We start from the raw sequence: 25,172 nt of genomic DNA on the forward strand, positions 1-25,172 counted from the left end.
GGCCTATATATTAATAGCTAAAGCCTAAGGAAAAGGGTCCTTATATAACCCTCTTAATATTTAGTGAACGCTAAAGCGTATAGGTAGTATAGTAGTTAGGGCTACTTTTAATAATTCCTTAGCGTTTTGTCGAAGGTATATATAGATAGGTTAACGCTTAGTTTTAGTACGCGTCGATAGTAAACGAGGATTATTCAAGAGTTTTAGGTATCCTTTAGCTAGCGTATTACTAACTAAGTATTACCTAATAATAACCTAAGCGATATAGTTAGAATAGTAAGCTTATTTATATACTAAGCTTTAGGTTAGGGAAACCCTATAAACCAAGCTTTTTAGCGAAGCGCTAAAAGTAATCCCTAGGTAAAGCTTTAGTAAAGATATCGATATAGTTATCTACTATTAATATCTAAAGAAAGTTAGCGATACCTAGTTTCTACGCTTCCTAGTTAGCTTAGAGTTTCAAGTTAAAATGCTTACTTCGAGCGTATCTTAGAGCGTTATAGGCGAGATTAATAGCCTTCTTATTATTCGCGCGGATAACGGTTAGTCCCTATACTAAATTAAACTATAGATTTAAAGTAAGGTTCCGAAGATATTTAGCTTCTTTAAGGGCTTCGAATTAACCCGTATATTCGGCTTCGTAAGTAGAAGAGACTAGTAACTTTAGCTATATCGATTTCTAGCTAAGAGCACTACTTTCGACGCTAAAAATGTACTCGTAAGTAGACTTAGAGGTTACGTAGTCGTTTAGAAATACGGCGTCTATATAGCCCGAGAGTCCTATCTCGTAAGCGTATCTAGTAAGCGTTAGTAGCGTTATAGTTAGGTTTTAGAATATAAGGACTATATCCTTAGTTCCTTTAAGGTACCGAAATACCTTGATAATAGCCTTCTAGTAATAGTCGATAAGTATATAATAGTGCCTAGAGAGCGCTAAGATAGCGAAAACGATATCTAGTTAGATTTCTATTATCGTATATATTAAGGAGCTTACCGCTAATTAATATCTTTTCTTAGTATTTAGGTCGAGTTCAACGATAGTCGGCTATAGCTATAGTTTAGGCTCTATAGGGATTAAATATAAGTTATAGTCGTATATTTTAAAAGCTACTAATATACTTTTAACGTAAGTTTTTTAACTTAAGGTTAGTTTACGCTAATCTCTATCGCGAATAATATCGATACTTAAGTACTACTTATATAGTCCTAGGTCTTTTATCGCGAATCGTTTAAATAGGGCCTCCTTAAGTTACTAAATCGCTTGTTTATCGATATTAAAGATAAGGAGGTCGTCGATATAGACTACGATATATAGACTATTCCCGGCGAATACGCTAACGTCTACACTAATAATCTTAAGTCCTTAGTCCTAGAAGAAGCCTTTAAGGGTAAGATACTAGGCGCGACGACTTTATCGTAGTTCGTAAAGTATCTTTTTAAGTAGATATATACGCCTAGAGCCGTCGCTAAAGTCGAGAGGCTATTCGATATAGACTTCGATATTAATTTTACTATTTAGGAAGGTAATATCGACGTTTATTTACTCGATTTCTATGTTTTCTATAGCTACTCGATTAAAGAGTATTCTATATACTATAAATCGAATAATCAAGGAAAAGGTTTCTTCGTAGTTAAGGTCGTACTCTTATAGGTCTCCTCGAGCGTATTATCGAGCTTTCTTTTTAAGTTCTCGGCCTTAAGCGTCGATTTTACGCTTAAAGACCTATATATCTCGAAGCACTATTTTATCTTTAGGTTTATCGATAAGTTCCTAAGTACTTATTTTTTAGAGAGAGTTAACTTTCGCCTAGGCTACGATAAGCTATTCGTTTTTATTTATCGCTTTATTAATCTTGTTTTAACTAAAGGTTTCTCGTTAGTTATCGAGAATCTATACGTTAGCGACGAAGGCGCGAGCGGCGAGAAGGTTCGGAGGATCGTTTTATTCTATCGATATTATCGGGGGGCGTTGTTATTAGCCGAGATCGTTTTAATCTTACTCGATATAAGATCTAAAAGAGGCTCTCACTAGTTAAGTAATTCTAAGAATAGTAGGCGGCGCTATAAAGTCGACTTTAGTATATATAGCGCGTATCGTAGTGACTTTAATAGTATTCGAGTTCTTAAATTATTTGAGACGGATCTTATAATTATTCTAGTTTAGATATTCGTGTCCGCTCGAGATTCGAAGGTTTCTAGTAAAGGATTTATTAGTATAGAATTCTTTTATCGCTTATAGCCTATCTTTCGTTTCTCTTACTAAACTTAAGAGCCGCGATCGCTTAGGTTTAGGTTCGTTAGTGATAATTTATTAATTAGTGATCGCGAGTCGCTTATATATTAGTAGTTTCTCGAATTCGACGCTATAGGCGCGTTCGGCCTTATTGGCGATAAAGTTCTAAACCCTATAGAAGAAGTTACTTTCGTACTCGATAAGTATACGCTTTATAGCTTAGTCTTAAAGCTTTTTTAACTTCTTATTTAGTCTTCGAACGTAATATTTCGATCTAAGGATCCTAATATAACTTAGGTTAGGTTTATAGCTTATCTAAAGCTTATAAGGGGTCTTGTTTCGGTTAGCTATCGAGGATCGATTTTTAAGCTAAATAACGCCTTTAGCGACTTCGAGCTAGGCGCTAGCGAGAATTACGGAGGCGATTATAATTATTCTAATTCGTGCTATTATAGTCTCGTTTTAGCGTTCGCTAAGTTCGTTTTATTAGGGCGTATATAGTATAGTTAGTTCGATAGCGACTTCTTATTCGATATACTAATTCTATAAAGACCTAGTATTAAACTCGTTATCGCCTTGAATTCGTGCTAAGCTTTTATCGTAGTTAACTATCCTTACTTATTAAATTAGGCGAGGAATAGCTTCGGCGCGAGAGTTAAGAATCTCGTATCTAACGAAGCGCGTATAGTTATTTATAATAAGCATAATATACTCTAGAGTAGAAAGCTTCGTTAGGATTTTAAGGGGTCCGAGAATATCGACGTATAGTAGCTTTATTTTTCGTTTAGCTAGGCGAATCGAGTAGTTATATTAATATTCTTTAGCTTTGGCTCGCTAATAAGTATCGTAAGTTAGTAATGTAGTATCCCCTTTTAGGGTAACGCTATACACTATACTCTCGAGTCTTTTAAGGTTATCTATCGTAAGGTAAGTTATTCTTTAGTACTAAAGCTAGAATATAGGGTCTTTTAAAAGAGTATACGCGATATAAGTAGCCGCCTAACCTTCGTAATATAGGGGTAGTACAATATTAAGGAACTATCGGCTATTTTTAGTTTATATACTCAAGATAACTATAATACTCTCTTCCTAGATATAAAATCGTAAACTATTTAAGGACTTCTAGTAGAAGTAACCTTACCTAAAGATTATAGCTTCGCTTAATAAGCGACTTAGAAATTAGTCGCTAACTTAGATATCTCGAAGTAGTAAATACTTTATATCGCTAAGAGTCTTAATAAGGACTTTTATAGTATCTCGCCCTTATATAATAATAAGTAGTATATACTTATAGAAGGTCGTGACTTAATCTTTAAAGGAGAGATTAAAGTCGATAAAGCCCTTATTATTAGGCGATATATAAAAGTTAGCGATATCGTTTAGCTACTAAATATAAGAGCCTTTAGCTAGTAGTGATATTATAGCTATTTAGCCTTAGGTGTACTTAGAATCTAGGATAGAATCTTTTAGGTCCTCTTCGAAGGCTAAAATCTATTCTATTAAGGAACCTTTTGTTTAGTTAGCCTAGGCTTATCTTTTATTTAAGTTATCGCCTCCGCCGCTACTCTTACGTTTAAGGTCGATATTAGACTTGGATTGTTAGTGCCGACTATACTCTTTATTCGTATAGGTCTTTAACTACGAGTAAGCGATATATTTAACTACTAAGGGTAATTCTACTTTAGGTAGTATTTAGTCTCTAGCTTATCGAGCTATTACGAAGCTTTAGTTTCGTATAGTAAAGATTTCGTATATAGTAGCCTTAGTAGCGATTACTTTTAAGGTAATTAATTCTATTAAACTATCTTCCCTTATAATATTCGTAGTATTTTCGTAGCTTATAATAAATATAGCGAATTCTTCGCCTAGACCTTTAATAAAATATATAACTAGGAACGTTTCGAGTAGTTTATACTATAGCTCGAGACGCTTTATTTTATTAGTAATTCGTTATAATTTTTCTTTATAGTAAGTAACGTTATCGTAAGTATCGAGCTTAGTATTTATTAAATCTTCGTAAAGTTCTTTATAGGCGAGAAAACTAGATTTTCGGTAAATCTTATAGTATTTCTAAATCTCTTTAGTAGTGACTAAGTACTTAGCTATAGTAAGAGATTTATCGCCTAAAGTTTATAGTATCGTAGTCTATACTTTATCGTTATAGATAAAGTACTTCTTATAGTCTATAGACGAGCGCCTATTCGTAAATAATACGAATATAATATAGTTATTATCGATAAGAAATATAACTTAAATAAATTATAAGTACTATAATATCTTTTTTAACTATACTTCGTAAGTCTCGATATCTTCGAGAATTATAGTAACGATACTAAAAGGGAGTGCTTAGTTTAGGCGATCGTAGGATTCGAACGATATTATAAGAGAGGTATTAGAGTATTTATTTATAACGTTAGCGAGGACTTTTTCGATTCGATTAGACTTAGTTTCTAAGTCTATAGAAGCGGAGCGTTCGCGTATAGAGGGGTCTTAGATATAAGGAGAACTAATATTTAACTTCTTATATCTTTAGGAGATATCGCCTATTATCTAGGCCTCTTTATCAACGTTAAAAGACTAGACTTTACTACTTATCTTTTGTTTTCTAGTACTACTCTTCTAAGTCTTCTTTAAAGGCCTATTAACAAATAGTTTAGGGTACTTACTCTTAGCCTATAAAGGCCCTAGAATAGTAAATTCGAACTCTTCGACTATAGCTTTTTCTAAGCTATTAATCATTAGTTAAAAGATTAGTAAATAAAAAAAACTAGAGAGGTTAGGCTTATAAGTTAAAGATTTTTTAGGGTATTAGGCCTTATCCTCTAATTTTTGTAGATAGTATTATAGTCTTCTTAAAGTTAAGACGCGACTAACTTCCGCTAATTAAAGGGCGTAGTATACGGCGTATATTTATTAAGACTATCTATTAAGTACCTAGACCGTAGGCTTTAGGAGGTTTTAAAGATTTTTTAGTGGTACTAAACTACTTTCTATTAGTATTTAAAGAGATTTTAAGATATTGTCTAAGATATATTAATATCTAGACTTCGCCTATATAGAAGTATAAGATAGAGGTCTTAGGTATCTAATCGTTTAGGAGAGCCTAGAACTTAGTCTTATAGTACTAATATAGTATTAAGTAGAAGGTAGTAACGTAGCTATAACGGAGTGAAAGATACCCTTAGGGCTAGCGCCTACCGGGCTCATAACCTATTAAAGACATAGGTATGAGAAGTGGAAAAGAATCTCTATTGGATAACAAGGGCTCCTGGGAGGGAGCCAACTATATACTATAGGAGGGCACCTAGGTGGCCAGAGAGTCACGTGATTAGTAATGCAGAGGGCTGGAAATGCATAAGTCTGACAAGATTGTGTCTGTTGGAGACCAATTTTGGCGTTGAGTCGAGCATCGGTGGCTTCTCGTGCCAACGCGCTGAGAAATGTCTCCACATGCTCTAAGGACAGCCTGCATTTGAGCTGATGACTACGCTGAGCCATGAGGATGCCACATACAATGTTGCAGTCCAGCCAAGACGTAAATGACATCCCTCTGTCCACTGCGCTGCTCGGCGCGAGATACTGGATCTCCCATGTCCACACCTGCCTGGTGCAGACGCTCTGCGATCAGGCCAAAGTAGTCGAAGAGTCCTTCGACACCCCCATCGCTTGTTCGAAGCTCCAGAACATCCAGCTGCTAGGGAGCAGCTCTTGATGAGGAAGAACATAGCGCGGGCAATACACGCGCCGGATCAAGACTCAGCTGCGTCAACAAACAAAGGGCTCAGTCTCCCTCGATGTGCGTGATTGGGGCCGATGACTGGGACAGGAATTGATAATCCAACTTGACCGCTCTTCCGTAAGTGTCAAAGTAGTAGATTGTCCATTATGCTGCAGATCATGAATCCCATCATCTCAATGGGCTCTTTGCTTTGGCAGTCATTCTCTGGGACGGAACCGCCTGGTGGTTTCTGGCATGGCAGATTCTTGAGTGATCGCTTTGATAATATTGTTGCTGCCAACGGTGTGAGACATGGAGGCATACAATGAGTCCACTTAGTTGACAAGGGGGCTCGACGGTATTTCATTGAGGATGTTGACAAACTGATAACCAAGCGACTGTCTTCGTCAATCTTTGTTATGCTACACGATTGAAGTCTGTCCCACGCCCAGCTCAGTGGCATAGTCATAGCCCGGTGCGTAGTTGTCCTCCGCCATTATCAACGATATATATTTACACTAATGTATTGTTGTTGCCCACCAATTCTATCGATGTAGTTATAGCCTAATATCCGTCTATCGTCCGCCTATGCCAGCGATATGATATAGGCTTATCCGTCCGTGTCGTCCTCTTATCATAACGTTATAGTGATAGCCCGGAGTGTTGGTGGCGTCCGCTGATCCTAGCAACTCAATCATGAGCTATTATATACTCGTCGTCCGCTATTTCTAACGCTATAGTTTTATTCGATATATTCTTGTCGCACTCTGACCTTAGTGCCTAGCTATTCTGCGGTGTTTGATTGTCGTCCGCCTACTTCAACTAGTGGACTATAAAGAATGAAAATGAAACCGGTACCAAGACTATTGAGCATCAGATAATCGATATACCGTTGTTATACACCTGTTTTAACGATACAATCGACCTGACTTGTGTATTCATTGTATGTCCGCCTCAACGACTAAACTATAGAGAATGAGAATGAAACTAGCACCGAGACTAATGAGTTAAGCACATTCGATATGCAGTTGTTAGACGCCTATTATAGCGATATAGTTAGTTGCGGTGTGCTATTGTCGTCCGTCTATATGAACGAGTAAAACATAAAGGATAAGAGTGAAATTAGCACCGGGACTATTGAGAATAATATAATCGATACACCGTTGTAGCGCACCCAGTATAACGATATGTCTAGAAGCCGGAAGAAACAAGGGTTGAAATTAGCTGGAAATCACATTGAATGAGCCGTTGTCGTCGACCTGAGCGAACGGTGCACCTCGTTGGCGGAAAAAACACGCTATGAAATCGTTTAGACATTCATATCGTTGTCCAACGGATTTGCGCCATCGTTAAGGGGGTAAAATCGTGCGGATCGCTATGTAAATAGGTAAAATCAAACAACTACAAAGTCATATCCAAACACTAACGAGTTGCATATTACTACTACAACTATCATGTACGGCATATTTCATTTCACATACAAAATGTATGGGGGAAAACATGAGCGAAACACATCATCTGTAAAATCGACATTTTCATTTGCAAAAGCCCTATGTAAATGCACGATTGTGCAATTGCTGCAATTGCAGCAACAGCCCAAGGTATGATCACTTCATTTTCACTATGTCAACGCCTGAACTTGCGCCTTTAACGCCGGGACTTGGTCAATATCCATTCTCATCAGCCTCGTCGATTGCGCCCATGTAATACTGAGCGGGGTACCCATACTGGGCACCGGTCTGTGGCGGAGTTGGCGAAAACATGCCCATTGGGAGCATGTAGCCCTGGTTTGGTGGTGTGGTGTAGGCCATTTGGCCGTAGTTGTAGGCTCCAGCACCATATCCATGGTGGGAGGGAGGGGTCATCTGATGCATGCCGTACTCGTAGTTGTACTGCATTGGTGGAGGAGCAAGAGAGAAGCCGCGATCGAGCTCGACGAATCTGGGTTCAGGAGCACGAACAGAGCGAGGAGCACCAATTTGAGCAGCATAGCGACGACGGACTGAGTACTCCTTTGCCTCGATGCGAAGCTTGTAGCCATGCAGATAGCGTTCGGCTTGAGCAGCACGATCTGCCTCGTGTGGGCTGCTGAACTCGATGAAAGCGAAGATGTTGACGCCATTATCCACTGTTTAGGAGGTCAGAATGTGCTGCAAGACGGTGGAAGGGGACAGGAGGCTTACTGAAGGTCTTTCTGATGATGTTGATTTGAATCACCTTGCCAAATTCGCTGAATAGATCCTCCAATTCCTTCTTGGTCGCACCTTCGCCGAGGCCACCGACGTAGACCGACTTCTGGTCGACAGCAGAGCGAGCAGGATTGAAACCGCGAACCATGGGAGAGCCACCACGACCTGGAATGAGACGTGGTTGTTCAGACGGAGCCATGACAAGAATGAACGCGCTGGTAGCATTGTGATGACCCTGTTGCCGTGTTAGAGCCATAAAAAGTAGAAGATAAGCAGAAGTCCTTACCTTCAAAGCGTCACGGCAGTCCAAATAGTAGACGAACTTGATGAACAAGCGTCCAGAGCTGTCAGCAGCAATAGTCTCGATTGGCCCGTATTGTTCAAGCAGACCACGAGCTTCTTGCTCGGTCGCAGGCGTTCCGTCCTTTCTGCTGAGTATGACAGCACGTTCGGCCTTGAGACGTTCCAATCTGATCTTGCGACCGTCAAGGATGAGGTTAGAGATAGAGCTGAAAGCATTGTTTGCATCCTCGATGCTCTGCATTCATAATTAGCATTGTACGCCGGGCAATGCAGTCTGGAGAATGTACCTCGAACTGCACAACGCCGAAAGGATGGCCACGACCGTCGGCCTTGATGGTCACGAAGTTTGGGCCAAAGCCATCAAAGGCCTCGTGGCATGAGACTTCCAATTGATCCTCGGTGCGATGGTCAGAGAGACTGTGGAGTGTCAGTATGGTGTTCTGGTCCGCTCCTTTGTGTACTTACTTGGCGACGAACATAGCAGCATCTGGTGGATAGATGCCCTGAGCATTCTTTGCAGTTGGAACGTGACTGGCACGGTCTGCACGAGGGATGAAGCCCTTGTAGGTGATCAATGGAGCTTGAAGGTTGCGAAGAACACGTTCGGCAACTGGATGTGGAGCAGCAGTGTTTGGAGCAGAACCTTGTGGAGTCGTAGAAGCAAAGACATCGTCGTCAGCTCGAGGCGCAATGGTGTCCAAAGCAGCTTCGCCATGAACGACAGGGGTTTCTTCAGCTTTGCCATGGACGACAGGGGTTTCGATAGGAGTTCCTGGACCGACAGGGGTCTCTGGACCAGCTGGGAGGGCAGGAGTAGTGGGAATAGAGTCTAGACGATGGAAAATGTTAGTAAATGGTATAAACAGGGAAGAGTTCTTGTGGAACGTGGTCCTTAGAGGTGTTTTAGTAGACCTTCAAGCCCTTTTAGCCCCTGAAATCGTCGACGTCGATCCTTTTTGCGCTCTCAAGGAGGGTGATAGAGACGGAGAAGTACTCACCTGGAAGAGGCACAGCTTCCGGGACGATCTCAGCCTCTGGAGCACCGTTCTCCTCAGTAATAGAAGCCTTTTCTGGGGCGGCGGAAGGTGGAGGAGGGGTTTTAGCAGCGGACTGCGCAGGATCACCGCCGGGAAGCATTGCCGACATGACGATTTGTTAAGGAGGAGGTCTAGAGAAGAGTTCGAGCCGAAATGAGGTATTGATAGACTAGAATCACTGGTTAGAGGCTGAAAATAACCTGAAATCGTCGCGGAAGAGCTTCCTCGACCTTTTGTATAGGAAAACTCACCGAAAAAAGCGTTTGGAAGGTATTTTAAGCTTGTAGAGCCCAGGAAACGAGCTGCAAACGACGAGAGAAGGTGATGGTGATGGTAAAGGTCAAGAGAGAGGAAAGTGAGGTGAAGAAAGTGAAAGAGTCAAACAGAGAGGCCCCAAACCGGCGGAGGCTTGGCATTGACTTCCCTTCACTTGTTCATCTTAACAGCCCCCCAACAGGCTCCGGACTCTCTTCCTATAGGCCAGAGAAGCATGTCCTTCCGGTTTTCGGACCCTAGATGCGCTTCAATCAGGTGAATGCCCTCATAGACCACCTTTCCCGAAGGTGCAAGACCAGTATCAGGGGGCGCAGCTATGTCGATTGTTCACAGGCTGTCGACGACGACCTCAGGACGAAGATCTCCTTTTCTTGCTCCATACCCATCAGATATAGTCCCTAGGAGCCCTAGGTAGGTAGTAGTAACTGTATCTGGCGTCCCGGGGTCATTAATATCTTTCCCTAACGGCAAAGGTAAGTATAGGTTGTCGGGAGCGGGATATCAATCGACCAGGCGGCTCTTATCTCCTGAAGGGCTTTGTATATCTTCTTTATGGCTCTTAGCAATCGCTAATACCTTGAATAGGGCACTGGACCCTCTGGGATCCTTTTAGAGTCCACAAGGATCAGTACCAGGCTCGCAAAAGGCCCTTTCAGTTTTCTTCCACCAGAAGTGGACATTAAATCATCAAACTATCTTTGGAACAGCAAGAAACATTGGAACTCACAGTCTCGCCCTACCTTTGACGATGAAGACACCCTATGGGCTCTTGTGGGACGAGAAACACAAAGAAAACCATGTCTGGGGGTGCAGGAACAGAGAAAATAGTTGTTGGCACGGTGGACAAGTCCCTACGCTGTCTGTTGGGGCTGCAAACAATAGAGCAAAGCAAAGAAGGCGGGAATAAAGGGGTACAGACATTCTTCAGCCTCGCCGGGCGGAGATATCACGCTAACGAGTTTTGGAAGGTACATAGGGGCAGGTCAGAATAAACGTGCATTAGCGCCGGCCGCTAGCGGCTCTACCCGAGGCACATCGCATCACGATGGACGAAAGGAAGGCGACCAGAGTCAAAGTGACGTTAACATTCGACTGAGACGGTCGCGACCCGGATGCACAACCGACCCTTCATAATGACCATGCTTCTTTGAAGCACGGTGCGCACCATCGCAAACACCATGTTCGTCCCCAGTGTGCGGCGCTGTGCGCCTGGCTTCTGGCGTAATACAACGTCAGAGTTGAAGCGGGCAACCAAGTTTGGTGAGTCGGGTGCCCGAAGCCGTTGGGTGCACGGAGTGTGCTATGAAGAATGAACGATGGCGCTGACATGCTATGGTGGTAGCTCTCAACCTGGAAGGACTTCATCTACCTCTCACGCCCTATCCTATCTTCGATTTCGCAGATCCAGAGACCACCAGCACCTTGAAGACCATGACAGACCAGTCAGTCGGTGGATTCTCAACAGCCGAACTCACGCAAAAGCCTGCAGACGCCTCGTCAAACACTCCAGCGCACATCCTCTTTCGTGGCAACATCTCCACCAAACTTCCTGCGAACAGACCTGATATCAACCGGACGGGCTATGCGGCATGGAGGAATCAAGATCGAGGAAGAACACTATGGGGCGAACTGATGTGGAACGTGGATACCTACATGTATCTGGCCCTACGGGTGAAGAGCGATGGAAGAAAATACTTTGTCAATGTACAAACAGACTCGATCGTGGAGTCAGACATACACCAACACAGATTGTATACGAAACACCACAAAGGAGCGGAAGGAACGGATGACCCGGGACAGTGGGAGACCGTTTGGATAAAACTACACGAATTCGTGCGAACAAACCACGGCGTTGTCACGGAGCCGCAATCCGAGATGCTACGGCAAAAAGTGAAGAGCTTCGGCATTGGGCTGATCGACAGACAACCTGGTCCGTTTGAGTTGGGAATCGCGGCGATGTGGGCTACGAACTTGAACGAGCGTGGTCAGGTTGACGGACGGACTGGTTGGGAAGATGGCGACCAGGGAAGTGCAAGGCTAGGCGAGGTCACGGCGGAAAAGCTAGCACAAAAGGAAGAAGAGAAGAGAAACATGCCGGTGGAGAAGAAGAGCTTCCGCGAAAGAGTGCCACACTTTGGTAAAGTTGGAACGCAGGACAGATCAGGAATGAGATGAACAAGTACGTGACGAACTGTGGAATTAGGAGGAAAAGCTTGTGCTTCTAAAGCGAGCAAATTGAGCGACGGATACTGGGACTGCAACGACAGATGCAATATGTTTTCTATTTGAGCTCTTGCAATGTATCCTGCAGGGACTTGCCAGTCAGGATCTTGAACGCTTCAAGGTATTTGGCGCGAGTAGCCTCGACCACGTCTTCTGGCATCGACACGCCCTCCTTGCCTTTCAGCCCATTCTTTGTTAACCAGTCTCGAAGGAACTGCTTGTCAAAACTGTCCTGACCTTGACCAACCTTGTACGTTGACTTGGCCCAGAATCTTGAGCTGTCCGGGGTCAGGACTTCGTCTACAAGCACAACCTCGTCTGTCTCCTCGTCCAGTCCGAACTCGAATTTGGTATCCGCAATGATGATCCCTTTCTCTTTGGCATAATCCCTTGCAGTCTTGTAGACTTGGAGGGAAAGGTCCTCAATGCGCTTCGCATACTTCTCTCCCACAAGCTTTGCCGCTTGCTCTGTGGAGATGTTCTCGTCGTGCTGACCAAGTTCTGCTTTTGTGCTAGGTGTATATATCGGCTCAGGCAACTCTTGTGACTCTTCTAGCCCTTCAGGCATCTTCTTTCCATTCACCTCACCAGTTTTCTTGTATGAAGACCACGCTGAGCCCGTAATGTATCCTCTGACGATGGCTTCGACTGGGAATACCTTGAGCTTGCGCACAAGCATGCTCCGGCCCTTGAGGCCAGACTTTTGGTCCTGCGGTACGGCGGACGGCAAGTCGAGGGATAGGAAATGTGTTTTCAGGTCTGGGATTTGCTTTTGCAGGTACTGGAACCAGTGCGCAGTTATGAGTGTCAAAACCAGCCCTTTGTCTGGGACGCCCTAGAAGAGGTTAATTGCTGATGAGAGATTGGCATAGAATCAATTCAAGCTGTCAAGGCGCACATTTTGCATGATCACGTCGTAAGCAGATATTCGGTCCGAAGCCACGAATAGTAAAGATTTCGAGTCAACATCGTAAAGTTCGCGGACTTTGCCAGACGCTACTAGAGGCAGAGCGTCCCCAAAATCGGGCTTGACAAATGCCATGGCGGAAGGATATGGCGAACTTGTCTCCAAGAAGTGCTGTATACAGGATGAACGACTAGATGTACGGTGCTTGCAGCAAGTCTCGTGGGAATCATCAACACTGTTACAAGAGAAGGAAAAAATTGGTGCAAACAAAGCAAACTTCACGTCCGCCAATCATCTTTCAGCAACGCGTCGGCGACGATTGTCTCCCTTGAGCGCGCAGAGTGAATACATCTGGAAGTCTCAACATTCAGCCCCGACAACAAATCATGGTGTTTGATGGATGAAGCAGATCGGCAAAGCATCTGCAGCTGGTGGCCTAGTAGAGAGTCTGTCATGATCGCAGCACTGACGACAACATGGGCCGCTATTTAACGCCAGCGAAAGTTACATTACTCGTGGTGGCCTTGATCTATGCAGAGGATCTCGTCCCAACATCAGCAGCCACAACTGTGTTAACATTCCTGCTCAGCCATATCACACCGACATCCAAAGTCTCTGAATCTTCGCTTGAAGGCACGGGGAACGATTATGCATTGCCGGTATCATTGTTCGAGTCCACCCTGGCCCCTCACCCCTCCGCGTGGCGGCCAGGACGATCGCTATACGATCTCCTACTAAGAAGACTATGGACGATCGATTGCTCCCATGCTCTTGACGCCTTCATCACCAACCTGCCATGTCTCTTAACAAAGACGAGGGAACAGATCTTGCGCGAACGCGAGACAGGAGAAGAGTCCGACCAACCTCACGGCCGCATTCTCCGAACATCACCTCTTGGCGCCTTCATCCGTCGCTGTCATCTAGAGTACACGAGGCTGCAATTCCAAGACAGCATCGCGCTCTGGCAGGACTTTATCTCCTATAGACTACCAACCCGACAGGCCTTCGAGAGGAAGAACCCTGCCGACGCCAGAACAGGGCTCGATCTGAACTTCGCCCAAATGCAACTCGATTCCACACATCCTCTCGCACAGATCATGTATGGTCGTCTCGCCGACGATGACGAAGACCACGTTGGGACCGGCACGTTCAGCATCTACGACGTCGAGAAGCTCATGGAATTTCAGGTCGCAGAGCTGCAGCGACTTGGCGGCCGCTTGCCAGATGGCATGAAGACGAGACTGGATCAGATGGCCAAGTCGGGCACAGTCATACCCAAGCTGGGCCACTATCTGAGTTTCCTGGATTCGTGGCGGGCCGGAGATTTCGCGTCCGCACTGGACAATCTGCACCGCTACTTCGACTATGCCATGCAAACCCGCGAACGGGCATTCTATCAGTACGCGCTTCTGAATCTCGCCATCCTGCAGGCAGATTTTGGTTCTTACGCCGAAGCATTGCCTGCGATGCAGGAAGCCATTGCTGTCGCTCGTGAGAACAAAGATATCACATGCCTCAACTTCTGCATGAGTTGGGTGTACCACTTCGGCCGGTCATTTCCGCAAGAGAGGAAACCCATAGGAAACACTGGCATTCTTGGAAGCGAGGTCGAAGGATTGGCGTTCCTCAAGTCTAGAGCAAAGGATGCTGAGATGTGGAGTCTATTGAGCACGACATTGCTCAGCGAGGCCAAGCTCGGTCTGCAGTACGGGGATAGTCTGGCGACTGTCTTCGAGAACATCACTAAAGCGTCGCATCTGAATATTGTCAAGTCAGCGCAGAGCGTCACGGGGCCGACTTTGCTCATGAAGGGTGCTGCGTACAGTCGTGTCGGATTGACGCATTTGGCTTGGTGGTGCGGTCAGGCCTTTTTACAGTGTCACGCCAAAGATGCGCCGATCGAGGACTTGCTGAAATGTAATTGCCGCATGGCTGGTCTACTTGTCCAGCGAGGTCGCTACAACGAAGCCACCGAGATGCTCGACAGTCTTCCGCCTCATGTTCTGAGGGTGTTGAAGTTTCAGAACTACTTAAACTTCTATGCCGGAATGCTCAAGGTCCGTAGGTTTCTGCATCGTGATGACCTCGATGCGGCGGAGCATTTACTTGAGCGTCTGCGCGGCCAAGGCGTCCCAGAAGCAGAGATTGGTTTCACCCTCTCGTTGTTGGAGATTGACCTGTTGATGCGTCGCGGAAATCTCGAGAAGGCACTCAATACAGTGGAGTACGTGGTGCACAATATGCATCAGGAGGTTAACGATGTCGCGGTTCAAACTCGCCTGATGAACCTCAAGGCCAGGATTCTGGCGGAGAGTGGACATGCACTAAAGGGATTTTCCCTGGTGATGCGAGCGGCCCAAATTGCGTATCGAGGGAGGATCTTACCCTCTTTGTGGGAATCAGTTGGGTTTCTCGCAAACATTCTTAACGACTTGCAGGAGTTCGAGGCTGCTGCAGACCTGTTGCAGGCAGTATTGCCGCAGGTGCTGGAGTTTCAGGATTGCGAGATGGCTGCTCGATCGCATGCAGTGCTGGCGGATTCGAATATGGGAATGGCTGGAATCGAACAAGATCAATCCACAAAGCAGAAGGAGTTCATCAGCAGAGCCATGGAAAATATTGATCATGCGTATCTTCAATTTCGATACATTGAAGACTTGAGGGGTCAGCTGGAGATGCTCAAGAAGAAAGCAACCATCATGCACTGGCGCGGAGATTTGACCTTGGCCAACGACATTGCCACTCAATATCTCGAGCTGGAAAAGCAATACAGGTCCCAGCGGGTTTAGCTTGCAACGGGTCGAAGTGAACAACGATCCACCTTGGCGGCCAAGGTTGTGTTTGTATGAAATGATGATCGATGCATTCTAGCAGTACCATGCTACGAATTTGTTCGTGCGTGCTCCTGCTCAACTCCATATATACATAGACGGGACATCAACATTCGAGCCGCCAAAAATTGTCTCTTGCGTAATATCTAGGTCTGCTTGTCCTTCTTGTGGTAGTTGACCTTGTCGTTCCAGAAGATGGTCTGCGCAAACCAAACGTTAGCTTCGGTCGTCTCCATACAGCTCTCCAAACTACTAACCTTGTCACCATCTCCCCAGAAGAAGTTCTTTGTCCGGAGGTTTTGGTAGGGGTATTCAATTCGCTCCTCTAGGGGAGGAAGATGCTTCCAGTGTTCCCAATGCTCGGTCCACAGGTTATAGGCATTGATGGCCCCGAGGATTAGGCAGGGGACAACAACACTGATAAAGAGGTTAGAAATGAGGTCGTCACGCATTCGGTTGCAAAGGAATCGTACTAAATTGAGAGTCTACGCCAAAGGTCTGTGTCCACATTAGCCTCCACAACTTCCTGGACTCTCTCACAAAAGGGTCAACGTACCACTGGTAGCAGCGGCGTGCGCCTTGACCGCAGCTCTTTCCCGGTTGAAAGCATTGTCCTGGGTGCCGACCAACTTGCGTCCTGCTTGGCCTGGAGGTGGTGCATGGGCAGCGCTGCTGTCGAATCGTCGCTGGAGGGCAGTTCGGAGGGTGGAACGAGGAGCAGAGCCGCGTAGCTGCTGCGCGAAGCGCAATCCGACACGCTGGAACGACATTGTTGGAAGTTGTTGAGGAGTAGAGAGGAAGATGCAGAATCGAAGGTCAAGTCATGTCAAGTCAGGCCATCGAAGCTGCGGTTGCGAATGAGCTCTGACCGAATCATTCATTGGCTTGGCAAAATGACTAATAGTCTCACGTGATCATGTTTTGTTTTCGCATCATTTTTCCGGTCGAGACTTCAGGTCATTCGACGTGGAACTTCGACCTTCAACCCTACGGAGTTTGGATATTGGCTATTAACACAGTATTACTACCATTTCCTCTTCGGTTGTTTCCATTCGTGCGTTAGCATATCCCCAAGCAGTCGCATAGGACCATTCCTGGTAGCCTCCCAGAAAGCCACGATTTTATTCATTATCATGTCTTTGTGATGTGAACTGGCAATGGTTGCCCCTAGACAGAAAAATGGCCAGACATAGTAGTCGGCGAAGTAATCCTCTGCGGGATTTATACGAAGCGCGAGGGACAGAGCTTCGGAAGTTAACATGGCGAATGAACGGTCCATGGTGTCCCCTGCCTTCATCATATGGTTGAGGAGAACTCGTGTGGTGAGAATGTAGAGCTTAAGGCCTGGAAGAAGCACTTCGCTGCTTGGAAGTCGGGTTGACAAGCAAAGATCCTGATTTCCAATGGTTTCGTCAACGAAACATGCCGTAAGGTCAGAATGCTGATCCGAGAAATCAGCGACGAAGGACTTATCGTCCCAACTCATCAGGTCTTTATCGAGGTTGAGACATTGCCGACTCTTGAGCACATTATTGCTCTTGAATCGCTGATAGAGCAAGGCCGTTTGCCGTACATATGCGAACAATCTTGGTGGAGCGCCTAAGACGGGTGAATTGTGGGAATCCATCATTCCCTTCCAGTGCAGCTGCTGCAGTGTATTGACCGCGCTATCGAAGGCGTCGTCCACGATGTCTGAATGGCGTGCCGGCGATTGAAAGGGAACACTCGTAGCTGTGTGGAATATGAAGGCCTCTAGGGCAAGGATGCGAGCCAAATTCGAAGTATCTGGCGTTCTTCCTGGCGGCTTTCGGTTTATGTGATCACAACAAGACTTTATCAGGACTGCTGCTCCGATTAGGTGAGTATGGACATCTTTTGAGGGGTATAATCGTGATCGCTGCAAACACAGTCAGCTACTTACGCCCGGTGACGTTGCGGAATGAGGTTCAAAACACTAACTTCGTAGATGATAAGAATAAAGATTGTGCGCAAAGCAATGGCCTCCGATTGCTGTGAGTGATCTTGAGCAAGATGCTCTCGAAACCCGCCGAGAGCTTTAGTATAATAAGATTCACTCATCTTGCGGTTGGAGCCGGTATCTCCAGGGAATTCAACACCGGAACAAGCCATCAAAGCATGCATCAAGAAAGGAACGTTCCATGCCAGCTGCAGACTTTGAGACGTATAGCCCTCAATGAAGCGAGGATCGGATGCGGGCCGAACAAGATGAGGAACAAAGACCCTCCGCATGAAGTCGAACAAAGGCACACTCCCAGAACTCAAACCCTCTACTAACGGGGTCGAGTAAGGAGATCGTATGAGTGAGGCAGAACCACCATGTTCACGTCGACCAGAATCCGACAAAGATATCGAAGACGAAATTTCTAACGAGGCATCCGACTCCAGTCTGTCGATACTGGAAGACCTCTGCGATACCACATCGTCACAGTCTTCGACTATAGGTATAGGTGTAGGGATGGATTTCTCGTCGGTCTGTTCGGGAATTGCAGTTGGAGTTGAAATCGCGGACACATCTCGTTGCTGCCCATCAGAAGGCCAGATGCACTGAATTCGTCTTTTGGTGCAATTCTGGCAGCATTTTGGAGTCTCGTCGCACTTCTTCCTCCGTTGTCGGCCTGATTGAACAGTCTGTCAGCAATTTCCAACAATATCGGCAGGCGAGCACATCTGCAGAAAAAGTGGCATTGTCTGATTGCTGCTTGCTGTAGCTCTTCATGTCCAAACAGGTAAGTTTCCTCTTTAATTTTCCGGAGTCTTTCATGCACAGCATCATGCGCCATGCTTTGGATCAAGGCAGAACTGCCCTGGACCCTGCAGCAATTGAAGATGTACTCAACAGACAACGCCACTTGGTCAGCAACCTGGCTGGCGAGATCGTGTACTCACAAGTAAGACAGCCTGTTTTAGTGCGCAGGTGGGCGGGCCGCCGTCGAGGAGCCCGATAAGATTTGACCACAGGTATTACCTCTTTCATTGCAGCTCCCAGTGCGATTGCGGCATCTTCGGTCACGACATAATCATGGCACTGTCAGCTCCAGTCCACTGAGTTCAACACGTCGAAAGAGTGCAAGGGATTTCTTAAGACATCACGGAACGTCAAGTCAGACCATGAGAACCCGTCGTTATCTGTCGAACTGACCAATTGAGACGCTTTACGCGAAAATGGTGGCGTCGACCGAAACTCAACTCCTTATCAACTCCAATGCTTCAAGCCTCGTCACTGTCTTCGATTCAGTACGGCAGAAGATTCCCAAATCAGATATCTGTAGATTTGCCTAAGCGCGCAGCCTGTTGGACTTTGCTCCGCGACTGATCTGACGACTCGGCGTTGCGAGCGGTGATGGCGTCAAGTATAAGAACCCGCGATATCGAGACATGGACCTGCGATCTCCTTCCCTCCCACAAGTTTGTACCTTCCGTCACTCGTCGTGGTAAAGGTCCTGTCCACCATGGCACATCCTCCTGGTACTTATCTCATTGAAGGTATGTTGCATCCCCATTGGCTCTTTGCATTGGTTCGATGTATCATGCCGGCTTACAATTCTCGTTACAGATTTGCATCAAAATGCCCAGGTCATCCTCCAACCGCAGCCTTCCAGCGATCCTAATGACCCCTTGGTAAATGGCATCCAAGTCTCCTTGGCAAGGCTTCGCATTTCTGGTCTGACTTGTGCCTGCAGAATTGGCCAACCTGGAGGAAGAACCTCAACTTCGGCCTGGTATCGCTTTACGTCCTCCTCGTCTATGCCATGTAAGTGCCCGTGGCTTGGTGTTGATGTGGTGATCCACAGCTGACAACATCATTGAAAGGATTGACGTCGTTACGGTCACCTGGGCGTCAATGAACCTAGATCTAGGCTTCAGCTATGCTATACTCAACGACAGTTACGCCGCAGGTTGCGGCGCTCTTTCTCTCGGCGGCATCTTTCTTCTACCGTTCGCCTTGAAGTATGGTCGACGACCTGTCTACATGTTCAGCTTGATTGTCCAAGCGGCGGTCAGTGTCTGGTCCGCAAAACAACAGAACGTTGCCGATCTCATGCTGGTCAATATCTTGTGTTGCTTCGTGGGTGCCCTGGCCGAGGTCATGGTTCAAATGACCGTTGTGGACGTCTTCTTTGTGCACCAACGTGGCAGGATGAACAGCTTCTATGTCTGGACCCTCACCGTCGGAGCATCGTTGGCTCCTCTTGCCGCAGGTTACATAACAGTGGGCCAGGGTTGGCGGTGGGTCTGGTGGTGGCTTGCGATCCTCCAAGGAGCTTGTGCCCTTGTCTTCTTCTTCCTCTACGAAGAGACGAAATGGAACGGTCAAACCATTGTCGGTATCCCAAGAACCACGTCCATTGGCGAAGAAGCCGCTCCTGTGGTCAAGGCCGAAGACGCAAAACGAGATGCCTCAAAGGATCCGGAGGTCAATGACGCTATTGGCGTTGAGGCTCAACACGCTGCCACCGAGGTCACGATTGACCCAACAATACCAGTGAAGTCGTATCGAAGCAAATTAGCCCTCTGGTCCTCCTCGCCGGGATCCCTTCGGTCCTTTGTCCGCCACAGTTACCGACCATTCCTCATTCTCATCAACATCCCTGGCGTAATGTACATGGCGATTCTCAATGGGGCAATGGCATCGGCTGTGCTCATTCCGATCACGGTTTACTCGATATACATGACTCTTCCGCCGTACAACTTCAGCCCCGAGCAGATTGGTCTCCTGGGAATACCGAGCTTCATCGGTACAATGCTAGGTGCGCTGATTTGCGGTCCCCTCAGCGATTGGCTGATACTCCGCCTTGCAAAACGAAACAATGGAATCTACGAGCCCGAGATGCGCCTGTGGCTGATCTTGGTCTTCACACCGTTCGTGGCCGCCGGGCTGTTGATGTTCGGCATTGGTCTGAATGACGGCCTGCCTTGGCCAGTGGTGTGCATTGGACTTGGGTTGTCCGCTTTCGGAACGACACCGGCCATCAGTCTGTCCTTGACTTATCTGACCGATGCCTACAGTGAGGTGAGTACTGCCAATGTAGCGTTGCAACATCGGAATACTAATGAAGTCCTGCTCTCCAGATTATTTCAGACTCCCTGGTCGCCGTCGTCTTCGTCAAAAACCTCTGCCCAACGGCCCTTGTTTTCGCGATGACGCCGTGGATCAATGCTATGGGCTTGTCGAACGTCTTCATCACCGCGACTGTCATCTTTGTCGTTGTTCTGCTCGGAAACATCATCTTCATCATGTTTGGTAGAAGGTTTCGCATCAATAGCGCAGCGAAGTATCGTTACTACGCTGAAGACCTCTCGAAACACGAGTAGACCGTCGCCGGTAAAGGGCAACGCAAGGAAAAGCCCCTGCAAGGGACATGATGCTGTGGCGCCAGGAGCCTGACCTCCTTAGGAGATGTTTTCGACACTTTATTGAAATTTGGGCGGACGCTGACGGAAGCGAAATACATAAGATTTGTCCTTTCGCCTTCGTCGTTTGCCGAGTGTTGTCCATAGCTGTCTGCATCGCGCTGCCAGGCAGGCAATCGCCCGTGCGCAGTTTGTTCTCGGTGGCAACCAGAAGCACCGCCATGTTGCTTTGTATTGTCGTGGCAGCAGCTTTAGAGTTTAAGCCACATGGGAGTCGGTGCCCCAGACACCGTCCAGATAGGGAAAGCAGAAGAGACCCAATAGAGGCCAGTTGCGCGGCGAAGATAAATGGGGGCTGTCTGTTCAAAGCGTACATACATATATCCTTCGGTCTGGGAGGGAGGCCTCCTCCACGACCATTGCTTGCTAAATTGTAGCGATACTCAGATATCCCGAAATGATTTATCACCAGCCAAAAGTGGGACCAACGATTGTGCGAAATGCACGCATCTTTACGTGCTCCCCACAGTCAGAAGACTTGATCTCGGGTTCGATCATCTTCGAGAATGGCTTGATCAAGTACGTTGGCGAAGAAGATTCCGACGAGTTGATTCAAGCCAGAGCCGCTGGAGCCGTTGGGATTGACGCGGAAGGTCGCGTGGTGACTCCAAGCTTCATCGACAGCCATGTGCACATTCTACACTTCGGCCTCTCGCTTGGAAAGCTGGATGTCATGAAGTGCAAGTCATTGGAAGACATCCGAGCCCAGATCAAAGCTTGGGCAAGCGCCCACCCCGATAAGGCTCGAATACTGTGCAAAGGCTGGCAGCAATCCTGTGTCGCTTCAGAGGCATTGGCTTCCATGCTTGACGATCTAGATCCACGACCCATCTACATCGAGGCTATAGATTTGCATTCGGTGTGGTGCAATAAAGCTGCACTTGACGAGCTTGGAGTTGCCTCCATGGCGGACCCAGATGGAGGAACGATTCATCGCGACGAAATGGGCCAACCTTCGGGTCTCTTGAGTGAAAGTGCTTTCTTGTTGATTGCTTCGCAATACTTGTTCAATGCTTTGTCCGTCGATGAAAAGCAAGCGGGCCTGCACCGTGCGCTTACCACTTTCTCAAAAGCGGGCTACACCGGAGTCATCGACATGGCCATGGATGAGGAGCAGTGGTCGGCGTTGCAACTGTACAGGCAAAAGCAGCAGGTTCCGCTCCACATAGGTGCTTACTGGCTTGTGCCATATAGTACCAGTGACGAGGAGATTCAGACCCACCTGAATAAAGCCATCGAGATGCACCGGAAGTTCCACCCTTCAACGTCACCGTCATTCTGCGTGCTAGGCATCAAGTTGATTGCCGACGGAGTGGTCGATGGCTGTACAGCGGCTTTGAGCAAGCCGTACGGGGCCAAGGCGGATCCTGTCGAGCCCATTTGGCCTGCGGAGACATTGGCAAGAGTTGTGGCTCAGGCGGACGCGGCGGGTCTTCAATGCGCCGTTCACGCCATTGGTGATAGGGCCGTCACCCAAGCGATTGATGCGTTTGCACGCCTAGAGAGATCCTCGCGCCGTCGGCACCGAATCGAGCATCTCGAACTGACCACGGCCAAGGATGCACAGAGACTAGGAGAGCTGGGGATCATTGCGTCTGTCCAACCTGTTCATTCCGACCCAGCTATTCTTCGCGGGTGGCCAGGCCTCATCGGCAGTCACAGATGCAAGCGGGCGTTTGCTTACCGGGAATTTTTCGAGGCTGGTGCACCCATGGCATTTGGTACTGATGTCCCCACCGCAGCTCATCATCCACTGCTGAACCTGTACAATGCGACCACCAGACGGTCGGCGATTGAGCCTGATTGTCTCGACACGACAAACGAGCACTTTGCCGTTTCTTTGTCCAATGCGATCAAAGCTGCAACTATTGGGGCAGCCTACACGCGTTATGCGGAGATGTGGACCGGCAGTATTGCGCCAGGCATGAGCGCCGATTTTAATGTTGTGGACATGGAATGGGATCCGGCTAGCTTGTTACATGCGAAGGTAAGACAGACTTGGTACAAGGGGCAAAGGGTGTTTGACAATGAAGTCTGAAATGTAGATTTAGATAGGTACGGATAATGGTGTGTAAGATGCGCCCTACAACTGAAAATTGCCCCTCCGTAAGGTCTTATGTAAGGTGCCCACCACAGGAGCGCAGCCACAATTCGAGCCACAGCTGCAGCCACAGTCACCTCACAAAAATCAGGTGATGTCCAAGCTTCCCGCTGAGCTCCTTTTGACCTCAATTGTCACTTTGATTCAATATTCGCAATTGAACAACACAAACCCGCTCTCCACTCCCTAACCTTGGTCCTGCAGCTGCAGTCCAGTTGACTCCGGTCGGAACGAGATCGAAGTCAACTCTAGACGACCATAAGCTGCAAAAATGTCAGCCACAATGTTCCGCACGACCGCGATCCGGTCCATCCCCCGGTCCTTTGCGAGTGTTCAAGCTCCTAAGTCACGAATGAGCCTCTACAACAATGTTCTGAAAGCCTCTCTCCGAACGTCTGCTCGCCCTGCCAAAGCTGCAAGCGTTCTCTCTCTCACGGTCGCCCGTCCCTTCCACACATCCCTTGTCCGATACGAGTCGAAAGCCGGTCTCGAGGCCGCCCAATACGATGTCAAAAAAGCCGAGAAAACCTTGGGAGAGCAGACCATGAAGCCATTTCCGGACGCTGTGAGCTTGTCGTCAAGTACTCGTGCGGCTGCTAGCGAAATGACATCGGATCACGAAGACGATGTGGATATGATGGCTGGTATCAGATCAGACTTTGTGGGTTTTCCGAGGGGGAGGTGTTGAAACGGACTTCACTGATTGCGAGCAGACAACGATTGTGGACACCTTCAGCTTGCGAGATGTTCCCCGGCGAGCTCTTTACGTTGGCCTGGCCGGCGTGGTACCATATCTTGCAACATCCCTTACCACCGTGTATTTGTCCTTTGACATTCAATACGCGGCCACTCATGGCGCGGGCTTTATGATGTCAGGTGAGACGGCGGAGGCGCTGTTGCACATCATCGAACCCATCCAGCTAGGCTATGGTGCTTCTGTAGGTCCATTCTAACGAGATATCACGTCTGTACTGACATGCATAAAGATCATTTCCTTCCTGGGCGCCATTCACTGGGGCCTGGAATGGGCTGGTTACGGCGGCGAGAAAGGCTATCCCCGATACTCGATGGGTATTGTTGCTACTGCCGTGGCATGGCCAACCCTCCTGCTGCACGCGGAGATGGGTCTGATTGCTCAATTCTTGGCCTTCACCTTCTTGTACTACAACGATGCCAGAGCTGCTGCTAACGGCTGGGCTCCCAACTGGTATGGAACATATCGATTTGTCCTGACCTTCATCGTTGGTGCCAGCATTGTCGCCTCCTTGATTGGACGTGGTCAGATCGCCGACTTGATCACACGACCACCTGGACCTGCTGATCGCATGAGGGAGCTCAGAAAGAAACAGATGGACGAGCTAGAAGCCGAGCCAGAGGGTGATGAGGAGGAAGAAGAGGATGAGGACGACGAGTAGCCGACTTGCAGATGCAAATGCAATTCACGTGACGGGGCTGGTGCGCGAGACGCGAAGTATTTACAGGATCCGTCATTGTACATATCAAGGCAGGAAGCAAAGATTGTTCAACATGTTTGAGAAGTCACTTCAGAAGAGCGTTTTCTTCCCCCACGGCGCCCCGTGATGATCTGATTTTTATCACGAGAAAGCAGAGCACAGAGGCCGAGCTGGCGCCGAAACTGCTCCATTGTCTCCATTCTGTACCATGAAGTATCCCGTCTCTGGAGCACTTATATACCCATTCCACAATATCGGAAGGACCCGGCGTGGCCATTCAGGTACTGTTGCCGTTAACCGAGCTGGCGGGCTGGAAATTGCTGCAACTGTTCGGTAAGGACAAGCCCGAAGAAAGGGCACAACAGCGCACAAACTCGGGAAAATTGTAGCGAGTGGGGACGTCATATCATGCTACAACTGTTAAGTCGCTGGCTGCACCCCGCAGAGTGCCGCATCGGTGGATATCC

The 25,172-nt window shown here is 47.3% G+C and overlaps 9 protein-coding genes across 9 annotated transcripts; 5 read left to right on the forward strand and 4 right to left on the reverse strand.

Annotated features, from left to right (window-relative positions):
* Nucleotides 1–7,615: 7,615 nt before the first annotated feature.
* On the reverse strand, nucleotides 7,616–9,589 carry EDD37DRAFT_607675 (uncharacterized protein; the record flags this gene model as incomplete). Its single annotated transcript, XM_062814987.1, has 6 exons — nucleotides 7,616–8,079; nucleotides 8,135–8,375; nucleotides 8,427–8,678; nucleotides 8,731–8,860; nucleotides 8,909–9,272; nucleotides 9,442–9,589. 6 exons carry the CDS (start codon nucleotides 9,587–9,589, stop codon nucleotides 7,616–7,618), a joined length of 1,599 nt encoding a protein of 532 aa, XP_062671980.1.
* Nucleotides 9,590–10,837: 1,248 nt separating this feature from the next.
* EDD37DRAFT_330426 (complex I intermediate-associated protein 30-domain-containing protein) lies at nucleotides 10,838–11,984 on the forward strand. The gene is made up of 2 exons (XM_062811561.1): nucleotides 10,838–11,016; nucleotides 11,099–11,984. Exons 1-2 carry the CDS (start codon nucleotides 10,935–10,937, stop codon nucleotides 11,929–11,931), a joined length of 915 nt encoding a protein of 304 aa, XP_062671981.1. The 5' UTR covers nucleotides 10,838–10,934; the 3' UTR covers nucleotides 11,932–11,984.
* Nucleotides 11,985–13,133, reverse strand: EDD37DRAFT_330476 (phosphoribosylaminoimidazole-succinocarboxamide synthase). Its single transcript, XM_062811563.1, has 2 exons — nucleotides 12,878–13,133; nucleotides 11,985–12,814 (listed from the first exon to the last, which is right to left on the reverse strand). The coding sequence occupies exons 1-2, from the start codon at nucleotides 13,019–13,021 to the stop codon at nucleotides 12,038–12,040; spliced, it is 921 nt and encodes a 306-aa protein (XP_062671982.1). The 5' UTR covers nucleotides 13,022–13,133; the 3' UTR covers nucleotides 11,985–12,037.
* Nucleotide 13,134: 1 nt separating this feature from the next.
* On the forward strand, nucleotides 13,135–16,012 carry EDD37DRAFT_330450 (anaphase-promoting complex component APC5). Its single transcript, XM_062811562.1, has 2 exons — nucleotides 13,135–15,915; nucleotides 16,000–16,012. The coding sequence occupies exon 1, from the start codon at nucleotides 13,363–13,365 to the stop codon at nucleotides 15,673–15,675; it is 2,313 nt and encodes a 770-aa protein (XP_062671983.1). The 5' UTR covers nucleotides 13,135–13,362; the 3' UTR covers nucleotides 15,676–15,915; nucleotides 16,000–16,012.
* EDD37DRAFT_330410 (cytochrome c oxidase subunit VIa) lies at nucleotides 15,770–16,549 on the reverse strand. Its single transcript, XM_062811560.1, has 4 exons — nucleotides 16,274–16,549; nucleotides 16,191–16,215; nucleotides 15,975–16,134; nucleotides 15,770–15,917 (listed from the first exon to the last, which is right to left on the reverse strand). Exons 1-4 carry the CDS (start codon nucleotides 16,485–16,487, stop codon nucleotides 15,864–15,866), a joined length of 453 nt encoding a protein of 150 aa, XP_062671984.1. The 5' UTR covers nucleotides 16,488–16,549; the 3' UTR covers nucleotides 15,770–15,863.
* Nucleotides 16,550–16,554: 5 nt separating this feature from the next.
* On the reverse strand, nucleotides 16,555–19,145 carry EDD37DRAFT_330519 (fungal-specific transcription factor domain-containing protein). The gene is made up of 3 exons (XM_062811566.1): nucleotides 18,625–19,145; nucleotides 17,677–18,353; nucleotides 16,555–17,614 (listed from the first exon to the last, which is right to left on the reverse strand). Exons 1-3 carry the CDS (start codon nucleotides 18,710–18,712, stop codon nucleotides 16,742–16,744), a joined length of 1,638 nt encoding a protein of 545 aa, XP_062671985.1. The 5' UTR covers nucleotides 18,713–19,145; the 3' UTR covers nucleotides 16,555–16,741.
* EDD37DRAFT_330488 (synaptic vesicle transporter) lies at nucleotides 18,854–21,299 on the forward strand. Its single transcript, XM_062811564.1, has 5 exons — nucleotides 18,854–19,221; nucleotides 19,292–19,356; nucleotides 19,419–19,489; nucleotides 19,549–20,749; nucleotides 20,809–21,299. The coding sequence occupies exons 1-5, from the start codon at nucleotides 19,188–19,190 to the stop codon at nucleotides 21,049–21,051; spliced, it is 1,614 nt and encodes a 537-aa protein (XP_062671986.1). The 5' UTR covers nucleotides 18,854–19,187; the 3' UTR covers nucleotides 21,052–21,299.
* On the forward strand, nucleotides 21,300–23,296 carry EDD37DRAFT_330489 (amidohydrolase family protein). The gene has a single exon (XM_062811565.1). It carries the CDS (start codon nucleotides 21,548–21,550, stop codon nucleotides 23,186–23,188), a length of 1,641 nt encoding a protein of 546 aa, XP_062671987.1. The 5' UTR covers nucleotides 21,300–21,547; the 3' UTR covers nucleotides 23,189–23,296.
* Nucleotides 23,297–23,376: 80 nt separating this feature from the next.
* On the forward strand, nucleotides 23,377–25,160 carry EDD37DRAFT_626373 (uncharacterized protein). The gene is made up of 3 exons (XM_062816299.1): nucleotides 23,377–23,912; nucleotides 23,965–24,189; nucleotides 24,238–25,160. The coding sequence occupies exons 1-3, from the start codon at nucleotides 23,523–23,525 to the stop codon at nucleotides 24,664–24,666; spliced, it is 1,044 nt and encodes a 347-aa protein (XP_062671988.1). The 5' UTR covers nucleotides 23,377–23,522; the 3' UTR covers nucleotides 24,667–25,160.
* Nucleotides 25,161–25,172: the final 12 nt, after the last annotated feature.

This window comes from Exophiala viscosa (genome assembly GCF_022695815.1).
Source record: "Exophiala viscosa unplaced genomic scaffold EDD37scaffold_3, whole genome shotgun sequence".
Lineage (NCBI taxonomy): Eukaryota > Fungi > Ascomycota > Eurotiomycetes > Chaetothyriales > Herpotrichiellaceae > Exophiala > Exophiala viscosa.